Source organism: Leptosomus discolor, chromosome 4, assembly GCF_034619465.1.
Source record: "Leptosomus discolor isolate bLepDis1 chromosome 4, bLepDis1.hap2, whole genome shotgun sequence".
In the NCBI taxonomy this organism is placed as follows: Eukaryota; Metazoa; Chordata; class Aves; order Leptosomiformes; family Leptosomidae; genus Leptosomus; species Leptosomus discolor.
Genome location: NC_141394.1, coordinates 10,005,001 through 10,030,822, shown reverse-complemented (window position 1 = coordinate 10,030,822; position 25,822 = coordinate 10,005,001). Strand labels below are relative to the sequence as shown.

Here is a 25,822-nt window from a genome sequence, read left to right as displayed (position 1 = left end):
CCCTGTGGCTAACCAGATACACAGCACACGACGACACTCTGAGTGTAACTTATAATAATCACTGGTTTTATTTTTAAAAAATTACAATAGAAAAGTACCTTTAAACATATTTCCAAAAGCGGAGTAGACAATGTGGAAGCTTCTCTCCACGAGACAAAGTACAGGAAATAGTTTGCTAAGAGTTAGTCCATCTCTTGGAAACGCTGGTATCGTTCCTTTTAGAGCCACTCAGAAGTTTGTCTTGGAATTGATTTCTTCTCACGTCACCTTTATCAATCCCACTATTTTACAGAAGACCCCAACAGGACAGTTTCCCACTGCACCATCTCATCCCCTGCCCCGCCCTGGCTCCGGCAGCCGAAATCTTGGCCATCATTTTTTTTTTGTCCCACCCACAGAATAAAAGGAAGGAGGAAGAAAAAAAGGTTATGATGTTTAACAAGGCCACCAGCACCCTGTGTCTTCAGCGCAGCTGGCAGCGTCTGAGCTCAGCGTACCCTGCAGCAGGGATGGGGGGGGGGGAAGGCAACTGAAAGGAGAAGTTTTGCACCTCCTTTTGCAAGAAACTGAAACCTGCTTGAGGTTTTTTTTTGCTTTGCTTTGCTCTTTCTTTTTCCAAATTCCTCCTGGAGCAAGGAGAGACGCTAGTATGTCAAGCGATCTCTTTGCTGGTACGCTACCTCCGAAAAGGTTACAGATACCGCCCCAAGGGTGTTAGCAGCTCCCTTCTTGTCTTTGCACATGGAAACATAGAAACGCTACACAGCGAGCCACCAGTGCGGCATAACCTTGAAGCTAAAACCCCAGTTCAGCCCAGCGCTTTGGCATAACGGTAGGCACACGTCTAAACCCCTCAGCTCGCTCGGAACTTGTGCCCAACCTCAAGTAAGCTGGTGAACCGAGGGTTGCTTGGTTGGTTTGTTTTTCTCATACAGCAGTTTACGTTGCCCGTAACAACTTCAAGCAGTCCTGGCAAGAGGAGGAGGCAAATTGTCACCTTGCTACATGTGGGGGCTGTCTCTGCCCATCCCTGATCTGAGCCGTTGTACCATGCCGAAGCTTTGCACAGCAAGCTATTAACATAGCCCTAAGGTAAAAAAAGTCACCATAAGAAAGTTTCTGATTGTCCTGCCTGGTTGTCGTTTGGTACAACTGGGAAGAAAACGGTAATACTGTAAGTGTCCGCAGGCGTCTTGCCAGGCGTCAGTTCCTGTGCCAGAGGGAGGACAATTCCTACCAACCCGAATCGTGCGTCTGGACATCCGCACGCACATGAACATCATGCCTTCGACATGCAGCTGATGGGGCGGGGGGGGGGGGGGTATAGAAACTCTTAATTACACGCCCTCAAAAGTCAAGCACAAAACGTGTGGTCCGACCCAGTGTAAGATTGTCCTATTTAGGAGGTTTGGTACAAAAATACTTGCTCTCGTTTTGCTTTTTTTGTAGTCTGCTTTCCTATGGTTCTGTTTGAAAAGTCTTTTCAAACACTACAGCAATGCCTGTCAAACCATGCTTTCAGAAGTAACACGCTCTTTCTTACAAATATACAGTGTAAAAGAGGAAAATATTATTACTAGGTAAGCTTTTCGTTTTTCTTCTAGGAGAGCAGATGTGTGATAGAGGCTGTGGGAAAGTCTTGGAGGAATCCAAACTTGTGTGAGGTTTTGGTTTGTTTTTTTTTTTCAAGCCTGCAACAACAGAGAGAGGTGTTAAAAAAGAAAAAAAAAAAAAAGGCAGCTGCGATCTTGGGCTGAGGCAAAACGGAAAAGGGGCTGTGGTTAATCTCTCTTCCTTCGTGGGGAAGCTCCTGCGCCGCAGCCTGCGGGAGAGGGAGGCTTGTTTTGGAAATGGGTAGCGGAAGGGAGAGCAGCCCGGCGGGTCATTTAACCAGGAAAGGGCAAGTTGGGAAATGCCTGCAGGGAGAGCCAGGGCTGTGGGTACCCTGGGATCGGTTAGCCAGGCAGAGGGGAAGGACGCCACTGGTCCCAGTTTGCTCCTCGCAAGGGCTGTAGCCGCTGGGGTTTTAACTCAAGGAGGCACCAGCTGGGAAGCTGAGAGTTAAGTTTGAGTTGAATTTTGCACTTAAGAGGAATTCAGTCTCTGTTGATCCAAGGCAGGAAGCGAGGACGGCAGCGAGATGAGATTACTGGGGGTAATTCAAAGCCGAGAGGCATTCCTCGGCTGTCGAAACTCTCACCCCAGATAACAATAAATGCGGGAATGGCAGAGCCACCAGATCAGTGTTGGAGGCACCGTGCCGTTGCCGTAGCGGGAGCAGCGATGCCACCCTGCAGGGATCAATCCCAGGGACGCACCCGCCACGCTGCCCATTTCCTCGGGGACGTCCCGTTGGCTTCCTCACCCCTCTACCCTCTCCCCAAAGCAGCAAAGCCCAAGGGTGCCGTGCTGCAGCCTTACCAGCACACTGTGGTTTTGCGGAGAGCACGCCAACCCAGTAGCCACCTTGGAAGACTCCATTAATACCCACAAGACTGACTGTAGGCCACCATCACACACCTGAGACCTGCGAGAGGACACAGCGAAGGGTTAGGGACGCTGGCAGAGGCAGCCAGCGGCCAGGGCCTGAGGTCGGCAAGCTGCAGGGAGAGGTTATTTTGCGGTGGCCAGGTGTGGTGCTTCCTAAGGGGGCAGTTTGCAGCTTAAGCCTGCCCTGATGGGGTCCATGTGGCAAATATGGGGAGGATGCAGGCGGGAGAGCCAGGGCGGCAGCAAAACCCTTCACTGGGCTGTGCTGTAGCTCTTCCTGGCCAGAGGAGCCTGGCAGGGAGCCGGGAGGTCCCCAGTCCTCCATCCTCACCACCCGTTGCGGCTGCCAGGGTTGCTGTGGGCAGGTGGACCTGTTCCAAGGGCTTCACTCATCTCCCCTTCCCAAATACAGCTCTGCTTACATTTTAGGTGGAAATGTTGGCACGTTCCATATTTTGGAAGAACCACTGGTTCCCAAAGCCTCGCCGCTCCCTATTTTTATCTACTGGGCTTAAAATAGCCAGTAAACGCGTTGCAGATCCAAGTCTCGGGTTGGCTGCGGCCACGGCTGGTCCTCCTGCCCTCCCCAGGTGAGCGAGCCTTGTGGCCACGGCACAGGGCTGCGGATGGGCAGAGCGGTGGCATGGGAGGGCTGGCAGCCGAGGCTGGAGCCTCGCCGCCTCTCCATTTGAATCCCCTTTGTGTATTTATCCACAAAAGGCTGAGTTATTTGCAGAACTTTATCTTGCAAGGCTTTTTCCATCCAAAGAGGTCCCAGGTGTCACCTAACCAACCCCCTCCTTCCTGCAGCCGGGCACTTGGTGACGCCGCGCTTCTCATATTGGCAGCCCCACCGCCCTGGGCTACCAGGAGAGTTTTCATTAAGGTTTAACGAGATGTTTGCGTTGCACTGGGAGGTGGAGGTCGCCTTCAGCCAGGCGGCTGCCGCCTTCATTTGCAGGACCGCACCATCAGAACACCCCCCACGCCCTTCCTGGGCACGCAGCCTCTGCTGCTGCAGCAGCATGGGCTGGTGAGGCACGGACCTGCCTTTCCATCCCGCCTCAGGATATTTGGGAAAGCCTTGGGGTGGACAGTGGCAGAGATGTCCCCTTCCTGGGGGCAAGGAGGGGGGACCGGAAAGTGGCCTTGCCAGCGCGGGAGTAGGGTCTGGCCACCCACCCGGAGCTGCCAGAGGCCCCGAGAGTCGTGGCAGGGGGAGCCCAGGGTAAGGGGGGCAGTGGCCCCCAGCCCACCGTGCCGGCACAGGACGAGGGAGCGCGGAGGCGGCACTCACCCGGCATTCAGCAGAACTGACGGGACTTCCAGCCCTGAGAACCAGCCTCGGAGGGAGGGAGCCAGCGCATCTGCAAAGACAAGAGGAGCACAGGGTGAGAGGGGTGGTGGCTGCCCACCCTGGCAAGAGCTGGCTGCCTTTGCACTCCTTTCCCAGCCGTCCCCAGGCACAGGGCAGAGGGAGGTTGAAGTGCAATTGGTACAGCTGTCCCAGCTCCGGTTGGGACAGTGACACTGTCTGGAGCCAACCACGGCCCCCAGAATCTCTGTTTGCAGCAGGACCGAGCTGGGACAGCGGCACCACGGTCTCACCAAGCAGGAGGTGGCCTATCCCCTCTTAACACTGCAAAGCCTGCGTGAGATGGGGCAGGGGAAAACATCAGACCCCAAAACCCGGCAGCTCTCGCCGCCTGCCCATGGGCACTCGGTGCGCTGCTGGATAACACCACATCGGCCCCACCATCCTGAGGTTCCCCGTCCCACCGCTCTCTGCAGGACCCAGCCAGGTAGGCCACCCTGCAGCGAGGAGCTCCGGTTTGGGTGGTGGCACCCCTTTCCAACACCCCCCACCGAACCCACGGTGCCGGTAGCCGCACAGAGTGACAGGGACAACAGGCTGTGGCCCCCCAGTAAAGGAGCGCTGCCTGCTTCACCGCAGCACCCAGGGGTGACCGAAGAAGGTGCTACCACCACCCTCCCTGCCACGCTGGCTTTATAACCACGGTAGATAATATTTCTTCTGACAGCACCTAACATGAGGTCTCAGCCTGGGTTTTCCCAGGGGGTCCTCAGAACCTCCTTACGCCTCCGTTTCCTTTGCCAGCCGTTTCCCCGGCCTCCCGAGCAGCGCAGGTGCTGCCTGTTAGTGGTTATTTGACAAGGCAAGTACGTAGCTGCAATAATATTTACCGCCGGTCTTCCTATAAACAGCAGGGCCCAAAAAGCCAGAGTTTCGTCCAAAGGCGGCGGCTGGTTTGTACGCTGAGCACTTTTCCTCGCCCTCCCGCTCAAACCAGCCCCCAGCTGCCTCCGGCTCCAAGCGATGGTGGTTCCGGATAAGCCAGCTCAATCCTGGCGGGCCGGGGCCAAAAGTCTTTCGGGATGTGGCTTATCCAGCAAATCTGTTTCCGTGCGGTCATTTCCTCCTGCTCACCGCCAAGCCGGAGCCAGTGGTGATGAGCGAAATCTGGGATGATGTCCGGCATGGCTGCTGGGGAGGCAGCTGCCTGTTCCCTGCCTTCACAGCCGGGGTCTCTTCCTGGCATCCCCGCAGTGCTGCTCCGGGAAACATTTCAAAGGCTGGCACTGCCAAGAAATCCTCCACCACCTCCATTTCCACTTCTTCTCTTCTCTTCTCTTCTCTTTTCTGCTCCTCTCCTGGGGTGGGTGGTTAATTTTTAACGGCCACGTGCTGCCATCAGGGGCCACCCAGCAGAAAAGCGCTTGTGACAAGCGAGCACCTCGTCAATAAAAGATGGATCCTCCATTTGCGCTTCGCTTGCCTTCTCCTCCCCGTCAGAGTCGCTTTGCTTCACGCTCCGCATCCAGCAAACGGCATCCCAGCGATGCTCGAGGGGTGGCTGGAGGCTTGGGAGCCCTCATCTTGTACCGCACCAGCAGCTGGACGGGTCATTTCAGTTCCGGGAGCGATGGGGACAGTCCAACCCCAGCGAGCATCCCTCATCCCTCCCTCCCTGCCTGGCCCTGGCGCAGGCAAGAGCAAAAGTAGGAAGGCAGAGAGAGGTGTTTGGGGAGAGGCAGGCGGTGCCGCCCGCACGCCCCACTGCCAGCGCTCAGCTCTATTCAGGTGCCATCCCTAAATCTCAGGGAGTGGGGGGGAGTGAGCGCCTGTTAGCCGGGCAGAGGTTAATGGTGCGGCAAGCACCCAGGGGAAGGGAGAGGATTCCAGGGTGGGTGGGAGGGTGAGCGCAGTGGTGGCAGATGGGTCTGAATTACCTGGGCGTGCAGCGAAGCGGGATAGGTGAAAGCAGGAGGAGGTAGAGCAGGTGCTAACTCCGCTGGGTACAGAGGGTACGGCCCCCACACTTCAGGGCTACTGGGGTAAAGTGCAGGCACTGTGAGCTCATCTGCAAGAAAAGAAGAAGGAGAGTTAACGGCCGCGGCCCCAACCACGCCACACGCCACCGCAGGTCCTTCCTTCTCCCCCCAAAGCAGGCGGGAGCAGGAGCGGAGCTTCCCCCGGAGAAGTGCGGCGTGCCAGTGCTGCTGGCGAGAGCCGACCCGCAAAGCCAAACTTGCCCGCTGGGAAAACGCAGGGCTCGGCCAGCGACGAGCAATGCTTGGGGCTGGGCACATCATCTCCGAGATGTTTAATGACCCCAGGGATCTGGCGTCGGTGGGCGCGAAGGAGAGCGTGCGGCTCATGCTCGTGCGCAGAAGCGAGGCGAGGAACGGGCGTCCGCGCGAGAAATGCTCTTCCAGTAGCAGAAATGGGAACGGCGCGCTCACGGCAAGACATCGACGAGGTCTCCACCGAGACCCCCAGCCATGATTCAGAAAATCCCCAGCATGGTGAAGCAGCACCACGGGCCCGTCGCGCTCCTGCGCGCTCTGCCAAGCCGGCTGTCACCTTCCCCTGGGTCCTCTCCAGCACCAGTAGCCACCTTTGGGGACCCCTGGCCACCGGCTGGCAGGTGCCACTGCGTTTGCAGCAAGCAGGCGCTGCTGCCTACAGATGGACCTGGCATTCCCCATTACCAACCCCCTGCGGCATCCCTGCTCCCTCCAGCATCCCGTGCTGGGGGCCCGGCATCGCTACATCCACCCATGATCTTTGTGCAACAGCGAATTGCCTGAATAAGGTGTTTTCCCAGGGCAAATAAGGATGGGGGCAACCCCCGGCGCCTGCCACCCCAAAAACTGCTGGCACTGCTGTGGTGGCAGGTCAGGGGGACCCCATGGGGCTCCCCCGGGAGAGCCAAGGCTGGTACTTACAGGGCTCCCGGGCGATGAACTGAGGTACAGCGGTGGGGAGAGGTGTGCTGGGGTTGGGGGTGCCCACCAACTTGCTCTTGGCCATCTTGGTGTTCGCCTTGGCAAACTCCAGCCGCAGCGTCTGGGGGATCTCGGGGTCGAAGCGGATGCCCTGCAGGAGGGAAGGAGGCACGACGGGTGGGCGAGCACCGCCACGTGCCAGCCCTGCAGCAAAAATAACTCCCAATTTTTATTTTTTTTTTTTTTCAACTTCCAGACTTGAAATGAGCTAATTTGCCGGGCCCCGAGGCGGCTCACATTCCTCCGGCATCTTTAGCATCGGCACCATATTTGGCAGTCGGCATCCCGCACTGTCGAGCTCTTATCCAGAGGGATTAGCGGAGCCAAAAAAAAAAGTTTTACATTGAAAATGAAGACAGGGAAAAAAAAAAAAAAAAACTAAGCCAAAACCCGGGGAGGAATTGGAGAATGGGCTCCACGAGGTTCTCCCTGTGACTGTTTTCAGGAGGTTAACTTCACAGAGGTATGAGGGAGCTGCTAAATGAAAGTGAAATTTGCTTTTTTCCTTTACAGCTTTAGCTGGGATTTTTCCCGATGAAGAAACAGGAGAGGCTGGGAAAGGCGTCTCTTGCAGACTCATATCTAAGGCTCTAATCCTTAGGGTTCAAGCCCTCCCGGATGGCCCTGGGAAAGGTGAGAGGGATGCAGCCCCTCCAGGAGGGAGGATGCAGATGAGAAGCAGCTGATGGGGACCAGCTGGAGGGATGGGTATGCGGTGGGGCCAGATGGCATAGGAGATGCACATCTCCAGGATGGAGGAATTTGGAGAGCATCTGGGGAAACGAGGGGAAAAAAATCTCAACAAAATGGAGCGACCAGGCGTACTCACGTTCAGAGCGTTCTTTGCTGCCTCCGCCTCGGAGCGGCTGTCGAAGCTGACGAAGCCTACGGGCTGTGGAGGAAGGAGAGGAGGCACCATCAACCAGGCTGGCAGGGAGCAGAGGGGAGGATCCCCCCACCCCGGGGACCAGCGGTGCTGAGGGAGGGTGGGATGCTCAGCTCCTACCTGCTTGGAGGTGAGTTTGATAAGAGACCCTTCGTACCCCTGCAAGAAAAGAATAAAAAAGGGTGTTTGGTGGAGATCCCCTGCGATTCAGCTGTACTTGGAGAGGGAAACCTCCTGTGCCCATCACCCAGCAGCCCTACAGCTGGGAGGCATCGAGTGGGCACAGAGGGGAGCTTGCCAAGGCTCAGCACCAGCACGGGGACTTGCTGCCGCTGGATTTTTGTAGGGATGCTGGATGCCTGATGATACTATCCTTTGTGTTTGAAAAGAGCCGGTGTCTGAGCTGCAGGTCTGGCAGGGTGAAGAGGGGTTTGCAGCCAATGCTCTTCTGCTGCTTAACAGGCTGCAAGTCAATGTGCAATTAAAACCCCGGTGCAATCGAAGTGCTCGATGCCATTTTCCTATGGTTTATTGGGGAAAAAAAGGCACAGAAACTTGTTTCTGTAAATAAAATGACCAAATCAGACTTTTTTGGGGGAAACCAGCAGGCTCCCAGATCCCAACAAGGTTGGTGGGGCCATGGGAATAGGGCAGGGGGCCAGCCCCATGCTTCCAGCCCCCCTCTCCCCTCCCAAGTCTGGTACCTTAAAGGGCCTGAAGAGCAGGTAAAGTTCCCGGGGCTTGATGTCCAGAGGCAATCCGCTGACAAAGAGCGTCCTCACCTAGAAGAGAAGAAAGGAGGTTCCTGGGGACCCTCCCTTATCCCTAACTTAGGGATACCCCAGGTCTCCTGCAGCCTTTGGTGGCGGCACACCAGAGGGATGATGCCAGCCCCAAGGGAATCTTGTGGGCAGCCAAAAGCCTTAAGCTACACTTTGGGGATGTGGCATTTTTGGGAGGGATGTCCCCATCCTTTGGGTGGTGGTGGAGCAAGCTGCTGAGACACCATGGAAAGATAAATGAGACCCGTCCTAAGCACACCGAGTCCCATCCAGGTTGAAAAGGCTGCCAGCATCCCAGCATCCCAGCACCTTCCTATCCCAGTCTGGCAAATAGGATCTCTCCTGGCATCCCCAGCAGAGCCCTTACTCTGCAGACAATGCCTATTGTCTCTGTTTAATTGCAGCGACTCATTAAGGACCAGGAGAAGCAAACCACAACTCTTCCTCCTGGAGGAACAGCCCTGTTTTGGAAGGGGCTGGTTTTAAGCAGCCTGTCCCCAATTTATAAAAGCCACCTTTCAAGGGCTTTTAACTCCTTTTGGGTGGATCTAATGTTTGCCATGGTGCAGCATCCCCAAAGCCGGGGCGGCTCGCAGAAACCCTGCTTCCACTGACCCCGAGGCAGGGTGTGGGTCTTCTCGGGGATGGGCAAACCCCACCTGGGTAAGACCCCGTGCTGGGATGGTTTTGCTTTATGACCAGCTCGTAACTGGGGGAGCTGTGTGGAGCCAGGAGCCCAACAGCTGGATCTGCTGCCGGTCCCCCTCTCCTCATCCCCAAAATCTCATCCAAACACTTTGGTGACCAATGGCCCACAGGAGTCTGGGACTGATGACGGCCCCAACTGGACGCACCTGGACCCCCCCACCCCCAGCTCTGGGGCTGTATTTAGGCTCAGACTTCGCTGGGGAGGGAGCTGCTGGCTTGGTCTCAGCCCTGCTGCACCCCCATGGGTGGATCTGACCCTGGCTGCCATCACCCACCAGCTCTGCTCTTGCTGGGTAACCTGGGGACGCTGCCCATGTCGGTGGGGTCCCTTCATTCCCATCCCCCTTGGCTCCAGACTTGTTAGTGAGCCAGCCCCGCTCCTGCTGCTCCCATAGCATCTTACCAGGAGGTAATCTGGAGCATTTGATGGCTGTAGCTTATTTTTTCAGGCACACACATGCCTTGTGAGAGCTGGTCTGGAGGAGCTAGACCAAGGTCACCTACCCCGGGTGCCAAACTGCCAGATTTGGGCTGGAGGAGGGGAAAACCTTGATTTATTTATTTTATTTTATTTTATTATTTGGCCAGGCACCCTGCCCCCCCATTCTCTGGGACACAGACATGCGAAACAGCTAGCCCAGGCCTATTCTTCTGCTGACATTTCTTCTTTCTCTTGCAGATAAGCTATCTACCCCATCTCCAAGCCTGGGAGCAGCAAACATTCCTGCTTTGTGTAACAAAAACCTCTGGCTGACCTATATCTATTAAATAACAAAAGGGCTGTTTGCATATAGCCCTTGTGTCAACAACCCCGGTGATACCCATAGCTGCTGGTACCCATCGCTGGGTGCATGGGGGCTGCCAGAAAACAAGCCAGCCGTGAAAGTAAGGCCATCCCACACTTGACTCTTCTTGGAAAGCAAGCCCTGCTCCAGTCAGGAAAGGATGCTCAGGAGCCTTGCCCAGAGGGATGCTGAGAGCCCCAGGATGGATGGGATCAGTGCAGGCATGTCCTCACCCCTTCCTGAGCCAGGGCTGCAGTTAGGCACAGCCCAGTAGCCTGTCCCCTCTACTGGGACCATCCATGGTGGGCTGGAAGCACCCCTCAAGGTGCCTTGGGGGAGGCCCGCCAACTTTCAGCCTATCTTTTGAGATCAGAAGGTGATGGAGCATCCCAAGGAGTCCAACACTGCACTATCTCTTAATGGAGACACTGCCTGAATTTCTCCCAGCAGCGTCTGGGGAGGGATTCATCCAGAGGAGCTCCCCTTGTGTCCATGAAATTCAATGTAAGGAAGGCAAATTTATCCTTTCCTAGGGGAAAAAATATTCCCCTTCAGACAGGTCCGCCTCAGCGTGGTTGTTATCTGGGGAATTGGCTTGCCAGACACATCCACCCTCCCAGCTGGGTTTGGCTCCTGAGGACCCTGCGTGGTCCCCCCTCTCTCCATCATCCCTCAAGCCTCCATCCTCCCTGGCACACTGGCTTCCCACCTCTCCCCTCACCAGGGAGCTGCATGAAGCACCAGAGGCGTTGGAGACGGCTTCGGGGGAGAACCCGCTGCCAATTTGCCACAGTCTCTGAAATCCAAACCCCTACAAGCCCGGCTCACCAGATCATTTAACCCCATAGCCATGCAGCAGAGAGATGGGTGAGATAAAAGACCCTGAAAAACCCTCCGAAATTCGGCCTCGCAAAGGAAGGGCTTCTCTTCTGTAATGACTTGTTTTCTTTGAAAGTTCAAACGCAGGTCGGCCAAGTTTTAAACTGTAAAATTATACAGCGGCGAGCGGGAGAAGGGCTACGAAGGATCCCCCAGCTGGTTTCCAGCCCCAAAGGACGGTTGGAGGCTGGGGGAGGAGGGAGGAGTTATGAGGTCATGGGTGCTCCCCATCTGTACCCTGCAAAAAGCTGCCGGGGGGGCTGACATACCCCACCCAAGGGACGTTTGAGTAGGTCCTACGTAAAGAGCATCCCTTCACTGGGCTGGGGAACAAGCAGGTAGGAAGATTTGGGCTGTATTAAAACGAGGTGGGACTGGCAGAGAAAGGGAGCGTCCTCGGGGATAATTCCCAGCAGGCTGGACGGATATCCTTTTGCCAAGGGGAAGATTTTGAGGCGGAAATATTACTCCTGCCCTTAAATGGAAGAGGAGCTTCAGCCCGCAGGGAGCTGCTCCAGGCTTTCCTGTGCTGAGAGATCCCAAGAGCTCAGCCTCCATCCTCTACCAGAAACACTCCCAGGGCAAAATCCTGCCCTCAAGGGGGTCAAAAAAAAGCCTTATCAGAGGCATTGCCAGCTGGCAGGCAGGTATATGCTCTTCCACAGGGAAAAATTGCCCTTTCTCGGAGGTGGAGCGGGTGAGACGTGCTCCCAAGTGTCTTGTGGGATGGGGCCAGACCTACAGCTCCTGAGCAAGGATTAGTGCAGGGTGCTCTAGCATGGCGGTGGGATTCCCGCAGCCCAAACACTGCTGGGGTTAGGACAGCCCAAGCTGTTTCGTCTTGATTCTGCTGCACAGATGTTTTTCAGTTTCTTCTTGGTGGAGCATTTCTCCATCTCTCCTTCTTGTGGCAATTTGGGGGTGAAACCAAAGGTTTCTTCCAGGTCAGAAGTGCCAACGTTTGCTCTGGGAAGCCACCGGCTGTGAGTGCAGGACCTCACGGGTGACCACCACCTTGATTTCCTTCAGCAGGGATGACAGCATGGGACCGCACAAGGAGTGCACAAAGTCCTTTTTCCATAGTCCTCCTCTGCTCCTGCCACTGCGCCCCACAGCTCCAAGATTTGCCAGAGCCGCTGGATCCCACCTCTTCCACCTTGCTCCTGGTTTGTCCCCCTCCCCAGCTTTTATTGTCCCTGCAGAAAGTCTCCTCCTAGCCTCTGCTACTCTCCTCTCCCTAGGAAGCTGTCTCCATCCCACTTCTGGCCTGTCGCTCTCACCTCTGCTCCTCTGCGTCCCACCATCACCTTCTGCTCTCCCCGAAATACCACGTCCTATCTGGGGCCAGTTTAAGGGATGCTGGAGAGGGTCTGGGGAGGGCTTGCTGGGATGGGCTGGGGACACTCGAGGAAAGGCAGGGACTTGGGCCAAGAGGTGGCTGGGGTCTCCAGACCACGGCTCAAGGATGGCCCCAGCATGGAGAGGTCTGTGACAGAGCGCCAGACCTCCTCCTCCTCTTCCTCCCACGAAGCCACAAGTCAGGTTTGTCTCCCAAATGTAAGCAGGCACCAGGGAGACATTTGCCTGCCTTGGACCCCTGTCGGATGGTGGCACCCCGAGGAATGCCGGGTACCTCGCCGGCACGGTCACGCACCCCTGCCTCTGCACAAACCACCACAGGTAAACGTTAACAGGCTGGGGGCCGGAGGGGAGAGGCGGAAGGCGCCTGGGTGATTCATTCACGAGGTATTTAATTGCCTCCTTCAACCCCAGCTCCCCGTCCGCCACCTTTCAGCGGGGGCTCGCTTTAATTCTCCACCAGCCGATTAGCCGCTTGACTGCCCGCCGCCGGGGAGGCACCACCGGAGCAGCCGGACCCTGGTGGGAGCAGGATGGCGATGGCACGGGGCTGCGATCGAGCCGTAAAAGAGGGCAAGGGGAGTGTCATCATCCATCCCCCCACACCCACCCGGCAAAGCGGGGTGCTGCCTCCCCCGCGGTGGGGTGCATTCCAGTCCCGCAGGGATTAGTCCTTGCGTAAATACTCCCTCTGCTAATGGAGTGTTCTCCTCAGCTGGGTTTGGATTCCTGGGTTGTGTGTACGCACGCCATCAACCCGCAAAACTCCCCGATATAAACAAGGCTGAGGCCGAGGGATGCTGGCTCCTCCGACCCCTGGGATGCGGGAGGATCGGGATCAGCCTCCCTCCCCGCCACCCACAGCCATTTCGCCGGAGCGGCAGCCAAACGTCCGGCGGAGGACGGGAGGAAGAGGAGCAGCCCGCAGGGAAGAGCGAGTCCGGAGCTGCTGGGGCTGGAACGAGGAAGCGGCGGAGGAAAAGCCAGCGAGAAGCCAAGGGAACAGATGGGAGATTGCAACAGAGTGGAGGAGCGGCGGGCACGGGCGGGGGTCACGCACGGCCGTGTGCTTGCTCCCAAACCCTCCAAACCCCGCGCTGAAAGGAGGAAAGGAAGCGGGAGCACGGCGGCGATGCGACGCAGGGGCCACGGGGGCAAAACTAATCCATTCGCTGGGCACCTTCTCCCCCAGAAACCAACCCTGGGGTCCCCTCTCCATGCTGCTGGTCCCCCGGGATGAGGGATCTGGCATGGGACGGGGCTGAGGGCCACGAGCCGGGCTCTCCGGAGCTGCTCCGCTACCAAATAAGGCCTCCGTCGAGGCTTTTACATGCCGTTCTCGCCCGGCCGAAGTGACGTGACCTCCTTTCCAAATTGTTCTGCCCCACTCCAGGCTCCTCTGCGGGGAACCCCCCCAGCCCACACCGCACCAGGGGGGTCCCTCCCGGGTGGAGGGAGGCAAGAGGGATGGGGAGGCCGCCCTGGGGTGCCAGGAGCAGTCAGTGGGACTCCTGCCAGCCCAGGGAGGAGGCAGAGGGAGCAGGGACAAAGCCGCCGGGGGGGGGTCTTGTCCCACCTGGCAGCCCCCTGATTGACCTCCCTAGGATGGGTGCTGCTTCTTCCTCTTTTTCTTTTTTTTTGGGGGGGGGGGTGGCACAAGGCTGGAAGGCAAGCCCCAGGGAGGGGCGAGGTAGGGCGCAGTAGCTGAGCAACCCCCTTCCCTTGAGCTTAAGCAAATACTCGACAGCACCGGCTCTTCCAGACAGAGCTGGGGAAAACTCGTGCAGGGAAAATACCTGCCTGGCACCAGAGGAGCAAGCACAAGTGGCCAGCGGCCTCCTAACATGTCCCCAGCATGGTGGGGGACCTTGTCACCTCGCAGCCATCCCCTCCAGGGACTCCTCAAATCCAGCATCCCTCCGAGCAGAGCTGCATCGCAAGGTCCCCAAAGGGCCAGCAGTGTGACGGCCGGCCCCTCAGCCCCCGGATCCAGGCGGGAGCAGGGCGAGGGCTGCCCTTGGCCAGCGCGGCACATGCCCACGCCACCGGGGAAAGCAACGGGCCTCGACGGACGTCTCCCATCACCATGCCCATCCAAGCAACACACCCGCAAGGACCCGGCAGCATCGTCTGCCCTGCACACGGCGAGGCCACCAGCAGAAAAAAATTCCCCATTATTGGGGCATTTTGGGAAACTTTGGGAAGTTTTAGGTTGGAACCACTGCTGGAATGAAAAACATCAAGGTAGGTGACAGCAGGTGAGTGGAGCTGCGGTGCATCCCAGCATTGTCTATCAACCAGAGACCCTACCGAAAAGCCAGTGGGGACATGCCAGAGCAGCCCAGCGGGTGAAAGGCAAGGAAGAGATCCTATCTGCCTGCTCTCACCCTCCCAAAGTCCAAACTCCCGTCTCAAGGTCACGGCTAAAACCAGGAACTTTGCAGTTGCGACGAAGAAAAACCCGCTCTTGTCCCTGTTGGCGGGGCGTGGGGTTTGTCCCCCCGTGGGGACGCATTTTGTACATCTTTGGGTAGGACCGACTGAAAGAGATGCGAGGACACATTTCGTACATCTTTGGGGTGAGACCCACTGAAAGAGCGTCGCAAATGGGACCCACCGACACCCCGTGAAAGCCACCCCAGCAGCGCCGAGCACCCACGGGGGCTGGGGGTGAGGCTGTTTTGGGCACACATGCCCCCCCAATAACCCCGGGGAGCTGCATGTCTTGAGCGGGGCTTCCCTGCGCTCAGAACATCTTCCCCGGGGAGGCGGAGGGGTGTTCGCGGGGGGACCCGGGGGGATGCAGTGGCCCCGCCCGGGGGTGGGTGTGTGGGGGGGTCCCCGGCAGCGAGGGATGCTCTGCCCGCCGTCCGTGCCCCCCCCACCCCACCCCGAGCAGCATCGGGTCCGAAGCCGACTGGACCCCCACCTCCCGGGTGGGGAGGGGGATGCCGGACCCCCCCCCCCAAACCCCCCCACCCCCCACCTCGCCGCGGGGTGTTCCACCCCCCCACCCGCTTACCTCCTCCTCGGGCAGGCCGGTGTCGGCGGGGCCGCCCTCCCGGTCGGCGGGGAGGCTGCTCATGGTGCGTCCGGCCAGGCTCCTGGTCCCGCCGGCGGCAGCCGCGTCCGGGGCGGGCGGTGCTGAAGGCTGGACGGCGGCGGGCGGCGGGAGGGGGGGGGGGGGGGCGGGGGGTGGTGGTGGGGGGGCCGGGGCGGGGCGGCGGGGGCCGGGGGGAGGGACGGGGCGGGAGGGGGCGGGAGGGGAAAGAGAAAGGGGAGGAGGGGGGGGTGATGGAGGGCAGCGGGGGGCGGGGGGGGGGGGGGGGGGGGATGGGGGGGAGAGGGCAGGGCTGGGGCCGTGGGTACGGGATGGGGGAGATGGGACGGGTGGTGCGGGACTGAGGAGGCGGGCAGAAGGCTGGGGACGTGGGACGCGGTCCCAGGGACATGGGACATAGGCGAGGGACCTGGGGATACAGGACACAAGTCTGGGGGCACTGGACGTGGGCTTGGAGATACAGGCGACAAGGCTTGGGGGCACAGGACACAGGGCCGGGGACACTAGACACAGACGTGGGGGTACAGGACGCAAGGCTGGGGACACAGGGCTGAGGACATGTGACATAGTCCCAGGGATATAGGACACAGACTGGGGACACAGGACACAGGGGTTGCAGATACAGGACGCGAGACTGGGGACATGGGACACAAGGCTAGGGATGTGGGCACAGTCCTGGGGACACCAGGCACATGGCTGGGGACTCAGGACACAGGGCTGGGGACACAAGGCACAAGGCTAGGGACACAGGAGAGGCTGGGGAGATGGGACACAGTCCTAGGGACATGGGAATCAACACTGGGGGACACGGGATACAGTCCCAAGGACACAGCTGTAGCAGGGCTGTGGGGTAGAGGAGGGGACAGTGCTGGGGACACAGAGCACAGGAGGGAGGTGACCAGCCCTGCCCACCCCACCTCTGCCCTCACCCCTGGCAGGACACAGGGCCGGCAGGGGCTCATCGCCCCAACCAGCCCCACCTGGGGTCTCAGCCGCCCACTGCCCCAGGGCTGCATTTAGGCTCCCACCCCACTCCCTGCTTAGGCTGGGCTTTAGGTGAGCCTGTGCTGGACCTTACACCCTGCTCACTTGATTTTACATCTTGTTTTCAGATTGACCCCAGCCCTGCCACATCCCCACAGATGGGGCTGCCGTCCCGCAGGGCTGTGCTCAGCTCCAGAGCGGCGTTACGGAGACCCTCGGGGTGAAGAGCGTTTGACCAGCAGCCACGTCTGGAGCAGATGCTGCCCGCACACAATACGTGGATACCAGAGGTGACACCGAGGACATCCTGCCGATGGCAGAGGGCTTGTACCAAACGGGCGTTTAAGGTCACGGCTCGCCTTCCTGCAACTCAGTGGTCGCAACAAATCTGCAGGCAGCTGCCCGCATGTCCTGCCGGCTGCCCGCACGGACTCAGCCCCATCACCGACTGGTTTCCAGCCTCCCCGTGGTGGTGATTTACAGAGCAGAACCTCTCGTGCTGGGAGGGAGATAGAAACGAGACGTGCCAGCTGGATTTGGGGGAGCGGGAAGTGTCTGGCTATGAGGGTAGGTGGCCCTGAGAGGGAATCTAAAGCTCGGGGACCGATTTAGTTATCCAAATCTGCTGGAGCCACTTGCTTTTGGAGTAAATTCCCAGCAGAAGATTGCCTTATCCTTAGGCAAGGGGAGAACTTGGAGAAAAGAGATGTGTTTCGTCTCCCATTGTTTTCCCCCTCCATGGGCATCTCCACAAAAAGGTTTGGCTGGGGTGGGTCAGGGAGGCGGTGGCGGCCGGGACAATGTTCGCAGCCCTTATTTGGACTCGGTTTTGGGGAAGAGCTGCAGTTTCCCAGCAGCGCTGGACCCCGGGTTGGAATCACAACAGCAAACAATGGTGGGTTTTAATTTTTGGTATCCCTGCAACTGAATTTGGGGAGAAAAAGCCGATCGGTTCCGTTTTTGTGCCTTGGCCTGTCCCACCTGAAACCCCTGGTCCCAAATCGAAACGCCACATCCTGCAGCTCAGCTGGTAAATGGGATTCCAGTTGCTGACGCTCTCTCATCTCTTTCCTGCGGGAATTTCTGCTCCAACATCAATTTTCTTATGTGCCAAGACAGAACGTTGGGCTGTTGTAAAAGGATAGAAGGGGAAGTTGTGAACAACATCCCTGGGGAATCTTGAGGGGCCAGCTGGGAAGCGTGGATACATCTGAAGCCCACTAGAAGGGCTGAGGAGCAGAGGAGCTTCAGCTCTGCTCTGGACCCTCTGGGAGGGGAAGCCGAGCAGGAGGCAGCTTTCGGGGGGCAAGAGAGAGAGGGTGGCACCGGCCCTGGAGCCTTTCCCACCCCGCCATCCACATGGATTCGGGGGTGCGGGGCCATGTGACCCCTCCCTCTGAGGAGCCCGGCTCTCTCCCGGTGTAGGCCCATCTCCCTCTGCCGGCAGGTCGGTGAAGGAGCGAGAGCCCGGGCTGTCCCCAAGGAGTGGCCACAGGGACACCCGGCCCGAGGCCAGGGGAAGGCAGCCATGTCAGTGCTTGTATGACCAGGGTACCTGTCCCAGAAAGGACGGCAGTCCCCCCTTGAGAGAAGAGCAGGTGACATTTTATTCGTAAAACAAAGCACATATACAATAGAGTTAGTGCGTGAGAGAGAACGGATCCAGAGCTTCAATATAAATAAAGGACACAAATAAGCAAGGGGTTGAGGTTTTTTTTTTCAAAGATGGAATGAGGGACGCGGAGATTGGCCACTTCCCAGGGCCGTGTCATGCTGCACAGGACGAGACGAAACCCCCCAGTCAGCCACCGGCAGCAGAAGGTGCTCAGCTCTTGACAGGGGTGGACGTGGCCTTCATGGTCTTCTTTAGGTGATGGTAATTTGGCAAGATCTTCATCAGGAAATCCAGCTGCAGCGTCTGGGGCTGGAAACAGATGCAGGGGAGGTCAGGCGGTGGACCGGCTGCCATCGCGAGGGCGGCCGGGAGGGTGACGGTGTGTCACCCGTGTGTCACACCCACCTGCGGCCGCTCGGTCTGGACGCGGCGGAGGCAGTCGGCTCCGTAGATGACGGTGTTTTCGGGGATCACCTCGTAGGTGTTGATGTTACAGCAGGCCCCGATGATGCAGCCGCTTGTCAGGATCACGTTCCTGCCGACAAATGCTGCGAGAAAGAGGGAGGAATCCCGGGGTCATGCCCACAGTGTGGTTAAACCCTGCATGACCAAACATCGACATCACAAGCTGCTCAGTGCCATAGCCGGCCCGGCCCAGCTCTCACCAGGGCAGTAACACACGTGAGTTCTGTGTAAAAATAACAGCTTTGTGACAAGCTCCAGCCTGGCCTCAGCTAGGGCAAGACAACACTGTGTAATCCTCTGCTGTTCCCAGCATCTACAGGAGCAAAATCTCATGAGGGCCAAGATGATAAGCCGAGACTTACCTTTGGATTCAATGACGTTGTTATCTCCCACCTTCATTGCCTGGGAATCTACAGGTCTGTGTTAAAGAAAACTGTAAAATGTTTTGCTTTTATTTCCAAAGGTAAACCCCAACGCCATTTTCAAACCAATACCCTGCACCTTAAACAGCCCTGGGCTGTTTAAACCCTGACGGAGCCCACACACGCTTCCCCTTGCACCGATCTGAAAGCGTGGCGTATCAGATGGTGTGTCTCTCTGCGCTGCAAGGATACAACACCCAACTTCAAACACATTGTTGGTGCCAATGACCATTGGCTTGGGCTCCACTTCCTCAGTTTCTGGCGTAATATTTTCTGGATACCTGCAAAACGGAAGGATATATTTCACATTTTTGAGATCACAAAGATACTGTCCTGTTTGGCAGCTTGATTTTGTGAGAAGCTGAAGTCAAGTATATCCCACTCAAACCCGGTTAAACTTGTCAGGGTTTTGAGACTGCTTGCTCTTGCACACAGTCTCTCATTCTCAGGATGAGAGGATCCTTCACCTCGGTCAGCTGGAGAAGGCTTCACAGAGGGAGGACTCCTTCCCTAGCCACAGTGCCACACAGACAAAAGTATAAAAGTTTATGGTGTTTTGGTGTTTTTTTTTAATTATACCTACCTCAGAGTTTTTAAGCTAACGCCCTGCTCCTTAAAAAGCTGTTAGCACAAGCTCAGGTTTGACAAGACTGATATGGGCTATGTATTGAGATATCTCAGAAACCCCCAACCGTCTGCAAAACCCAGCCCGCGAACACCACTGTGGAATCCCAAACAAACCCTCTCCCCATCCAGCCTGGCTCTGAGGGACACTGTTCACAGCAAAGCTGTGCTGGCAGGGTTAGGGGTGTTGGCTCCCCTAAAACGAGACGCTGTGCTGGGGAACGACCCCCTCGGAGAGAGCCCTGTGTTCATCGTCTGGCTTCTTACTGACCCATTGATGATGAGAGCCTGCTCCTCGATTAGGTTGCCTTCCCCGATGACGATCGGCCCCGCTTCGGCGATGATCCTGGCCTTGGGGTGGATCACCGTCCTGGGCCCTGCCGGGGAGGAACCGCAGTCACCCCACGGCCGGCCCCGACGCCCACAGCAGCACCTCTGGGGGTGGGGGGGGCCTTACCGATGGTCACGTCCCCGCGGATCTCGCTCTCCACGCACACCACGGCCCCCGGCGCGATCTTCACGCTGCGGGAAGGGACGGGGGGGGGGGTGTGTCTGTGAGGGGAAGCGGGCGGGGCGGGGGAACCGCCGAGGGGAGCGGGCGGAGATGCGGGGAAGGGAGCGAGAAAAGGCGGGAAGGCGGCCCCGGTGTGTGTATGTGGGGACAGGGCCGGGGGTGGGGGGGGACAACGACAACAGTACTCACCTCTTCTGCACCTTCTCCGCCATGACAGCGCTGTCGGGCGCAGTGCGCCTGCGCTGGGCCGAGCGGCGGGGCGAAGCCGGGGGGCTTCGGGCTTCGGCCTTGCGCTCTCCCGTGGACGAGGGGATCCTCCCGTGGGCGGCTCTTCCCACCCCCCCTCCCCCTGCGATTAGAAGGCAGCCGGGGTTTGCTCGCAGCGTCCTCTGTGCTACCGTAGTGGGGCGGACGGGCGCTAGGACCCCGCGGGCGACGGGGCGCCCCGCCCCGAGCCACGCCCCGCCCTCCCCGCAGAACCCGCCCCCGCGGAGCCTCCTCCCCCCGGGCCGGGCGGGGCGGTGCCCCACAGCGCCTGCGCGGGGCGGGGCCCGGGCAGTTTTGGCCCCAGGCGGCCGACATCTTCCCCGCCCGCCGTCTGCCTCAGTTCCAGCGCGGGCGCCGCCGGGGCGGGTCTGCGGGCGGGGGGCTGCGGGGCAGCGGCTGCGGGGCAGCGGCTGCGGGGCAGCGGCTGCGGGGCAGCGGCTGCGGGGCAGCGGCTGCGGGGCAGCGGCTGTTCCTCGGGCGGGGGGGGCCTGGCCCGGCCCGGCCCCGCGCCGGGAGCCCCGGGCGCTCGGAGCCGCGGGGCGGCGGTGTCCGCCCGCCCCAGGTGAGGAGCGGGGATCGGCCGAAGAGGCCGGGCCGGGAAGAAGGGCGAGGGCGGGGAGGGGACGGCAGCGGCCGGGCCGTGGCGTGTGGGCGAGCGGGGCTGCTGCATCCCGGAGCCCGAGGGGCGGCCCCGGCGGGGCAGTTGCCGCGGGAAGGGAACGAGGAGGAGCGGCCGCGCCGGCGGAGGCTCCGCGAGGAGCCGCGGGGCTCGGGGCGCCGGGGAATAAAGCCCGGAGGGCCGGAGCCCGGCGCCCCTCGGCCGAGCCGCCCGCGGCCACACGGGGCGGGGCCGGGCCCGCCCCACGGGTCCCCCCCGCTCAGTTGCCAAGCACCTCCCGACACCACACTTGGGTCTGGGGGTTTTGAGGACTGAAACCCTTGGGGCTTGTCAGCCCAGACTGCGGGGTGGGTGTTGGGAGAGGTGACCCCTGGCTCGGGGGCTGTGCTGGAGCTCGGCCCAGGCACGGGGGGTTGGTTTGGGGCTCAGACCCAGGCCCGGTTTTGAGGCAGCAGCAGCTGGGCTGGTGGGATGGAGAAGCAGCTCAGGGGGCTCCAGAGGGAAAGTAACTCCTGGGGTTTGGGGTGCGGAGCCAGAGGGTTTCACAGCTCAAAGCCAAGCTCAGGGGCTGGGGCTCAGGAACTGAGTTGTGTGGTCAAGCCCAGGCACGTGAGCTGAACCCCACAAAGTGTGTTTTTAGGGCTTGAAAAGGGAGAGCGAGTCCTGCGGGTTTGGGACTGGAAAACTCCTTCAGTGGCTCAAAACCAGAGACTGAGTCCCACATTTCCAGGGCCAAGTCCTGCATTTGTTGGCCTTGGAAATGGAGACAGTCCTGTGTTTTGGGGCTCAGGAACAAAGTGAGCACCTTCAGACAGGAAACTAGGCTTGTGGGGCTTGAAATCGGGACTAAGTCCTGTGTTTGCCAGACTTGGACACAGCCTTGGGGGGAGCAAACCCCTGTTTCGCTTCAGGAAAAGTGAGGGCAAGCCTTGGGGGTTCAGGAACACGTGCCCTGGGGTGAGGCTGAGCACCTTCACACAGAGACTAAGTCCTGTGTTTTGGGAGTGTGACACCAGGCTCACCTGGACAGGTTTGAGGCTCAGGAAGAGAGACTAAGTCATGTGTTTAAGTGCTTGAAAAATGGAGCCTAAGTGCTGTGTTGGGACCGGGCTCATTTGGCCAGTTTTAGGACCCTGAAACTCCTATCATCCCTCTTTTTTTGGCTGAGAAATGGAGACTAAAAGTCCTGCATTGTTGGAGCCAGGCTCATTTGACCAGGTTTAGGGCTCAGAAACTGAGACCAAGTCCTGTGTTTTGGGGTGGGGGAGATTCAGTCCTGCACTGGGGGGGGCTTGGAACCAGTCCCCTTTGGCCAGTGTTAGGGCTGTGAAGCAGAGAGCGAGTTTTGTGTCTGTGGGGTGTGAAACCAGGCTCGTGGGGGCAGTGCGGGGCCTTGAAAAGAGAGACCGAGTCGTGTGGGTCAGCGCTTGAGCGAACAGGGCCCGAGTGCTGCACTGCCGGGGCCTGGAGCCCGGCTCACCGGGGCACTTGGATGGTCCGAAAACAGACTGAGCCCGGCCCCGCGGGGCTCTGCAGCAAGGACTGGGGGTTGTGGTTTTTGGGTGTGAAACGAGGGTCATTTGGCCCGTGTCGGGGCTTGGAAACCAGCCCCGGTCCCGTTGCTGTTCCAGGCCCCGGCAGCAGAGCCCGAGCCCCACGGGTTGGGGCTCAGCCATGGAGCCCCCCGGTCGTTCCCGGGGCGGGCAGGGCCTCCTCTGGGGAGGGCCCGCGGGCTCAAAACGCTTCCGGAGCCGAGACGCCCCTTCCCCTCCGCGGGCCGTTCCCCAGCCGGTGCTCACGGGCTGGGGGACGCCCGTGCAGACAGACGGTACCGGGGTAGCCCCAGCGCCGCAGCCGGTTCCCAGGCTTTTTTGGGGCTTGCGCGGAGCCGCCGGTGCCTGTTCCGCGAAACCGGGCTCGGCGCCATCAGAGCCCCGGCGACAACAGCACCCGGAGCCCCAGGCAGGGACGGCGGGACTTGGGCCGCCGGCTCCCGCTCCCGGCGCGGGGCAGGTCCCGGCTCGGGGCCCGCTCCAGAGCGCGGCTCCTCCTGCCCGCGGCCGAGACTGTGCTCAGGGCTCCGGGGCTTGGGAGAGGCTGGACCAAGGCCCGAGCCGGGGCCTGCTACGGCTCCTCGGCTCTCTGGGCCGGGGCAGAGCCCCGGGACCTGCACCTCAGGGGAGCCGAAGGAAAGACCAACAGCGGCCGGGACCGCCCCGCCGGCAAGGTCTCAGCCCCCGAGAGAAATGGTCCCGGCCCCAAGCCCGGCCCCGCCTCACCGGCCCCGGGCTCCGCACCGCCCGAGGAAAAGCCCCCGGGCCGCACCGTCGCTGCAGCCCCGCGTCCCGAGCGAAGGGCCCCGCCCGGCGCCGCCGAACCAGTTCCGACCTGCGGCCTCGTTCAGCGCGGCCGCCGTTCTGGCGGCGGAAGAGGAGGGGCGGGGCGGGGCACGGAGGGGCGGGGCGTCTGTGCGCCTGCGCGGGGCGGGGCGCGTGGGTGTGCCCCTAGGGCGCCTGCGCGGGGCGGGGCCTGGCGCAGGTGCGCGGGGTCGTACCCAGGGCGCGTGCGCAGGGCGGGGCCGAGGAGATTTGAGCCCCGCGGCCCCGCCTGTCCCCTCCTCTCGTCCCGCCGGTGGCGCCGATCGCGGCCCCGGGGCGGCAGCGGCCGGGCCGGGGTCCCCCGGTGGGGCCAGGTGAGGAGCGGGGGGGCTCGGCCCGCACGAGCCGCCGGGGCTGGGGGAGCGGCGGGAGGCGGAGCGGCGGGTGGGGGCCGTGAGGCCGGGGCCGAGGCCGAGCAGCGGCCGGCGGCGGGGCCGGGGCGGGCGAGGAAGCGCGGGTGTCCGGGCGGCCGCGCCGAGGCTCCGCGAGGAGCCGCGGGGCCCGGGGCGCCGGGGAATAAAGCCCGGAGGGCCGGAGCCCGGCTCCCCCCGCCTTCGGCCGAGCCGCCCGCGGCCACACGGGGCCGGGCCCGCCCCGCAGGTCCCCCCGCTCAGTTGCCAAGCACCGTCCGACACCGCCGGGGCTCCCGGGCCCGTCCCGACACCACACTTGGGTCTGGGGTTTTGGGGCTCAGGTGGGGGTTCTGGGGACTGGAGCTGTCGGGCTGCACTGGGGCTGGGCAGCACGGAGCGAGCCGGGCGGTTCCCAGGGCTGAGAACGGAGCCCGGGGCTGGGAAAGGGGCTGCGGGGCCTGGAGCAGGGAGCGAGGCCTGTGCCTTTGGGCCCAGAAACGGAGCCCCTGTCGGCTGTTTCTGGGGTCAAAGCCGGGGGCCGGGGTGGCCGCGGGTGCGGTGGGGTGGGAGGGCGTTGGGCTGTGGGGGGAGGGGAGGGGGGTGGGCAGGTGCGTGGACCCCTGCCGGAGGTGGGGGTCTGGTCGTGTTGGTCCCTGCTGCTTGGGAGGCTGGCATGCACCAGGCCGAATTAAACGTCTGAGATAGTCTCTGGGGCAAAAGGTGCTTTTCACTGGTTTTGTGTCCAGCTCTTTATTCAAGGGGTGCACAACCCCAGACTCGTTACACACTTGTTAGTCCATATTTACATAACATACAATTATGACAGTGATTGATTTGCGGCCTGGGCAAAAGTCAAGGTCATTTTCACAAGCACGAGTTGGCTGGAGATGAAATCCAGGAGGAATTGGAGCAGGATGAGCCGGACCTGAAAAACAAGAGCAGAAACAATGACCTTGTCATGGGTTGAGGCTGGGCTGTCCACTAACAAATGATAGATGCTCTCTATTAACCCCTCTCCCCTCCCAAAAGGGAAAAGGAGAGAGAATAAGGGAGAGATACTTTACAGTTTGGAAAAAAAACCTAAAACAGCTTTAATGAAACAATAAAAGAAAAGATAAGAATAAGGAAATAATGAAATATATACAATATGTACAAATAGATATAAAACCAATACCAAACCCAACTCCCCCCACCCTGATGATGATACATCACCACCACGCTGCAGGGCTGGCACTGGGGCAGTCCCAGGCTGGACTCGGCAGAAGACAGGGGCGGGATGCAGGAGCTGGACTCAGACACTGGATTCAGGGATGCACGGATCAGGAACAGAGTCCTCCTCAGATGTCGGCCATCGAAGAAGAGAGAGGGACCCTCGTGATCCCTCAGGTTTATATGTGTGAGATGGAATACTCTTGGTCAGGTTTGGGTCACCTGTCCGGTTCCCTCCTCCCTGCAGGTGCGACCTTTTTCGTGCTTGCGAACCTCTTCACTCCCGGCACCCCAACACGGAGTACAAGATTTAGCAGTGACCTCGGTCGCTATAAGAACAAGTATAAGCAAGGGCCTCTCTGCATCCCATTCCTTGGTACAAACTATAAACACCAGGCCTTATCACTGCTGGGAGCAGTCACTGTCTAGAAAAACATGCTGCTGTTTCAGAAAGTGCCGTTAGTTAGAGGAGACTTAACTGAAAAGTTAAAGTACTAAAACAGAATTAGTTCTGGTTTAGCCCAAACCAGGACAGACCTGAACCTGCAAATGAGCTGGAGCCGTCCACAAACAGGAGCTGGAACGAGCCAGAGCCATCCCCGGACTGGAGCTGTCCAGAAGCTGGAGCGAGAACTGGAGCCGTCAAGGAGCCAGACCTGAAACAAACGGGAGCCCGAACCAGAAACCGAGCAGGGCCCAAACCACCGACCTGAAGCCGCAGCCGAGCTGGAGCTGTGCAGTGCAGGCAGCCCGGCTTCTTCCTGGGGCTCCCCCGTCCATCTGTCTGTCCCTGCGCAGGGAGAGACGTGGGACAGTCAGCTCCTGGCAGCACCACATGGCCCAAAGAGCCCCCGGAGCTGCCCCTTGGCTGCCCCCTGGGCACGGGCAGCTCTGCCCAGCCCCTCGACAGCAGCAACCCAACACCGCACCCCCGAGGTGGGAGGGAGAAACGGGGATGGGACACCAGGAACTGCCCGTTTCGCCCCAGAACGCTGGGCGAGAGCCGGGGTCTGGCTGAAAACCCACCCGACCTGCGCAGCAGCTGCGGCACAGACCGACGACCAGTGGCCCCAGGCTGGGGACGGGGCCGGCACCGCACCGGTGCCAGTGG

General features: G+C 59.9%; 2 protein-coding genes across 2 annotated transcripts; both read right to left on the bottom strand.

The window, feature by feature from the left end:
• Positions 1 to 3,794: 3,794 nt before the first annotated feature.
• On the bottom strand, positions 3,795 to 15,285 carry RBPMS (RNA binding protein, mRNA processing factor). Its single transcript, XM_086464282.1, has 7 exons — positions 15,223 to 15,285; positions 8,392 to 8,469; positions 7,808 to 7,846; positions 7,631 to 7,693; positions 6,742 to 6,892; positions 5,743 to 5,873; positions 3,795 to 3,857 (listed from the first exon to the last, which is right to left on the bottom strand). Exons 1-7 carry the CDS (start codon positions 15,283 to 15,285, stop codon positions 3,795 to 3,797), a joined length of 588 nt encoding a protein of 195 aa, XP_086320408.1.
• Positions 15,286 to 17,828: 2,543 nt separating this feature from the next.
• On the bottom strand, positions 17,829 to 20,116 carry DCTN6 (dynactin subunit 6). The gene is made up of 7 exons (XM_086464299.1): positions 20,075 to 20,116; positions 19,829 to 19,893; positions 19,643 to 19,748; positions 18,940 to 19,028; positions 18,688 to 18,735; positions 18,266 to 18,408; positions 17,829 to 18,169 (listed from the first exon to the last, which is right to left on the bottom strand). The coding sequence occupies exons 1-7, from the start codon at positions 20,095 to 20,097 to the stop codon at positions 18,071 to 18,073; spliced, it is 573 nt and encodes a 190-aa protein (XP_086320425.1). The 5' UTR covers positions 20,098 to 20,116; the 3' UTR covers positions 17,829 to 18,070.
• Between the last annotated feature and the right edge of the window lie 5,706 nt (positions 20,117 to 25,822).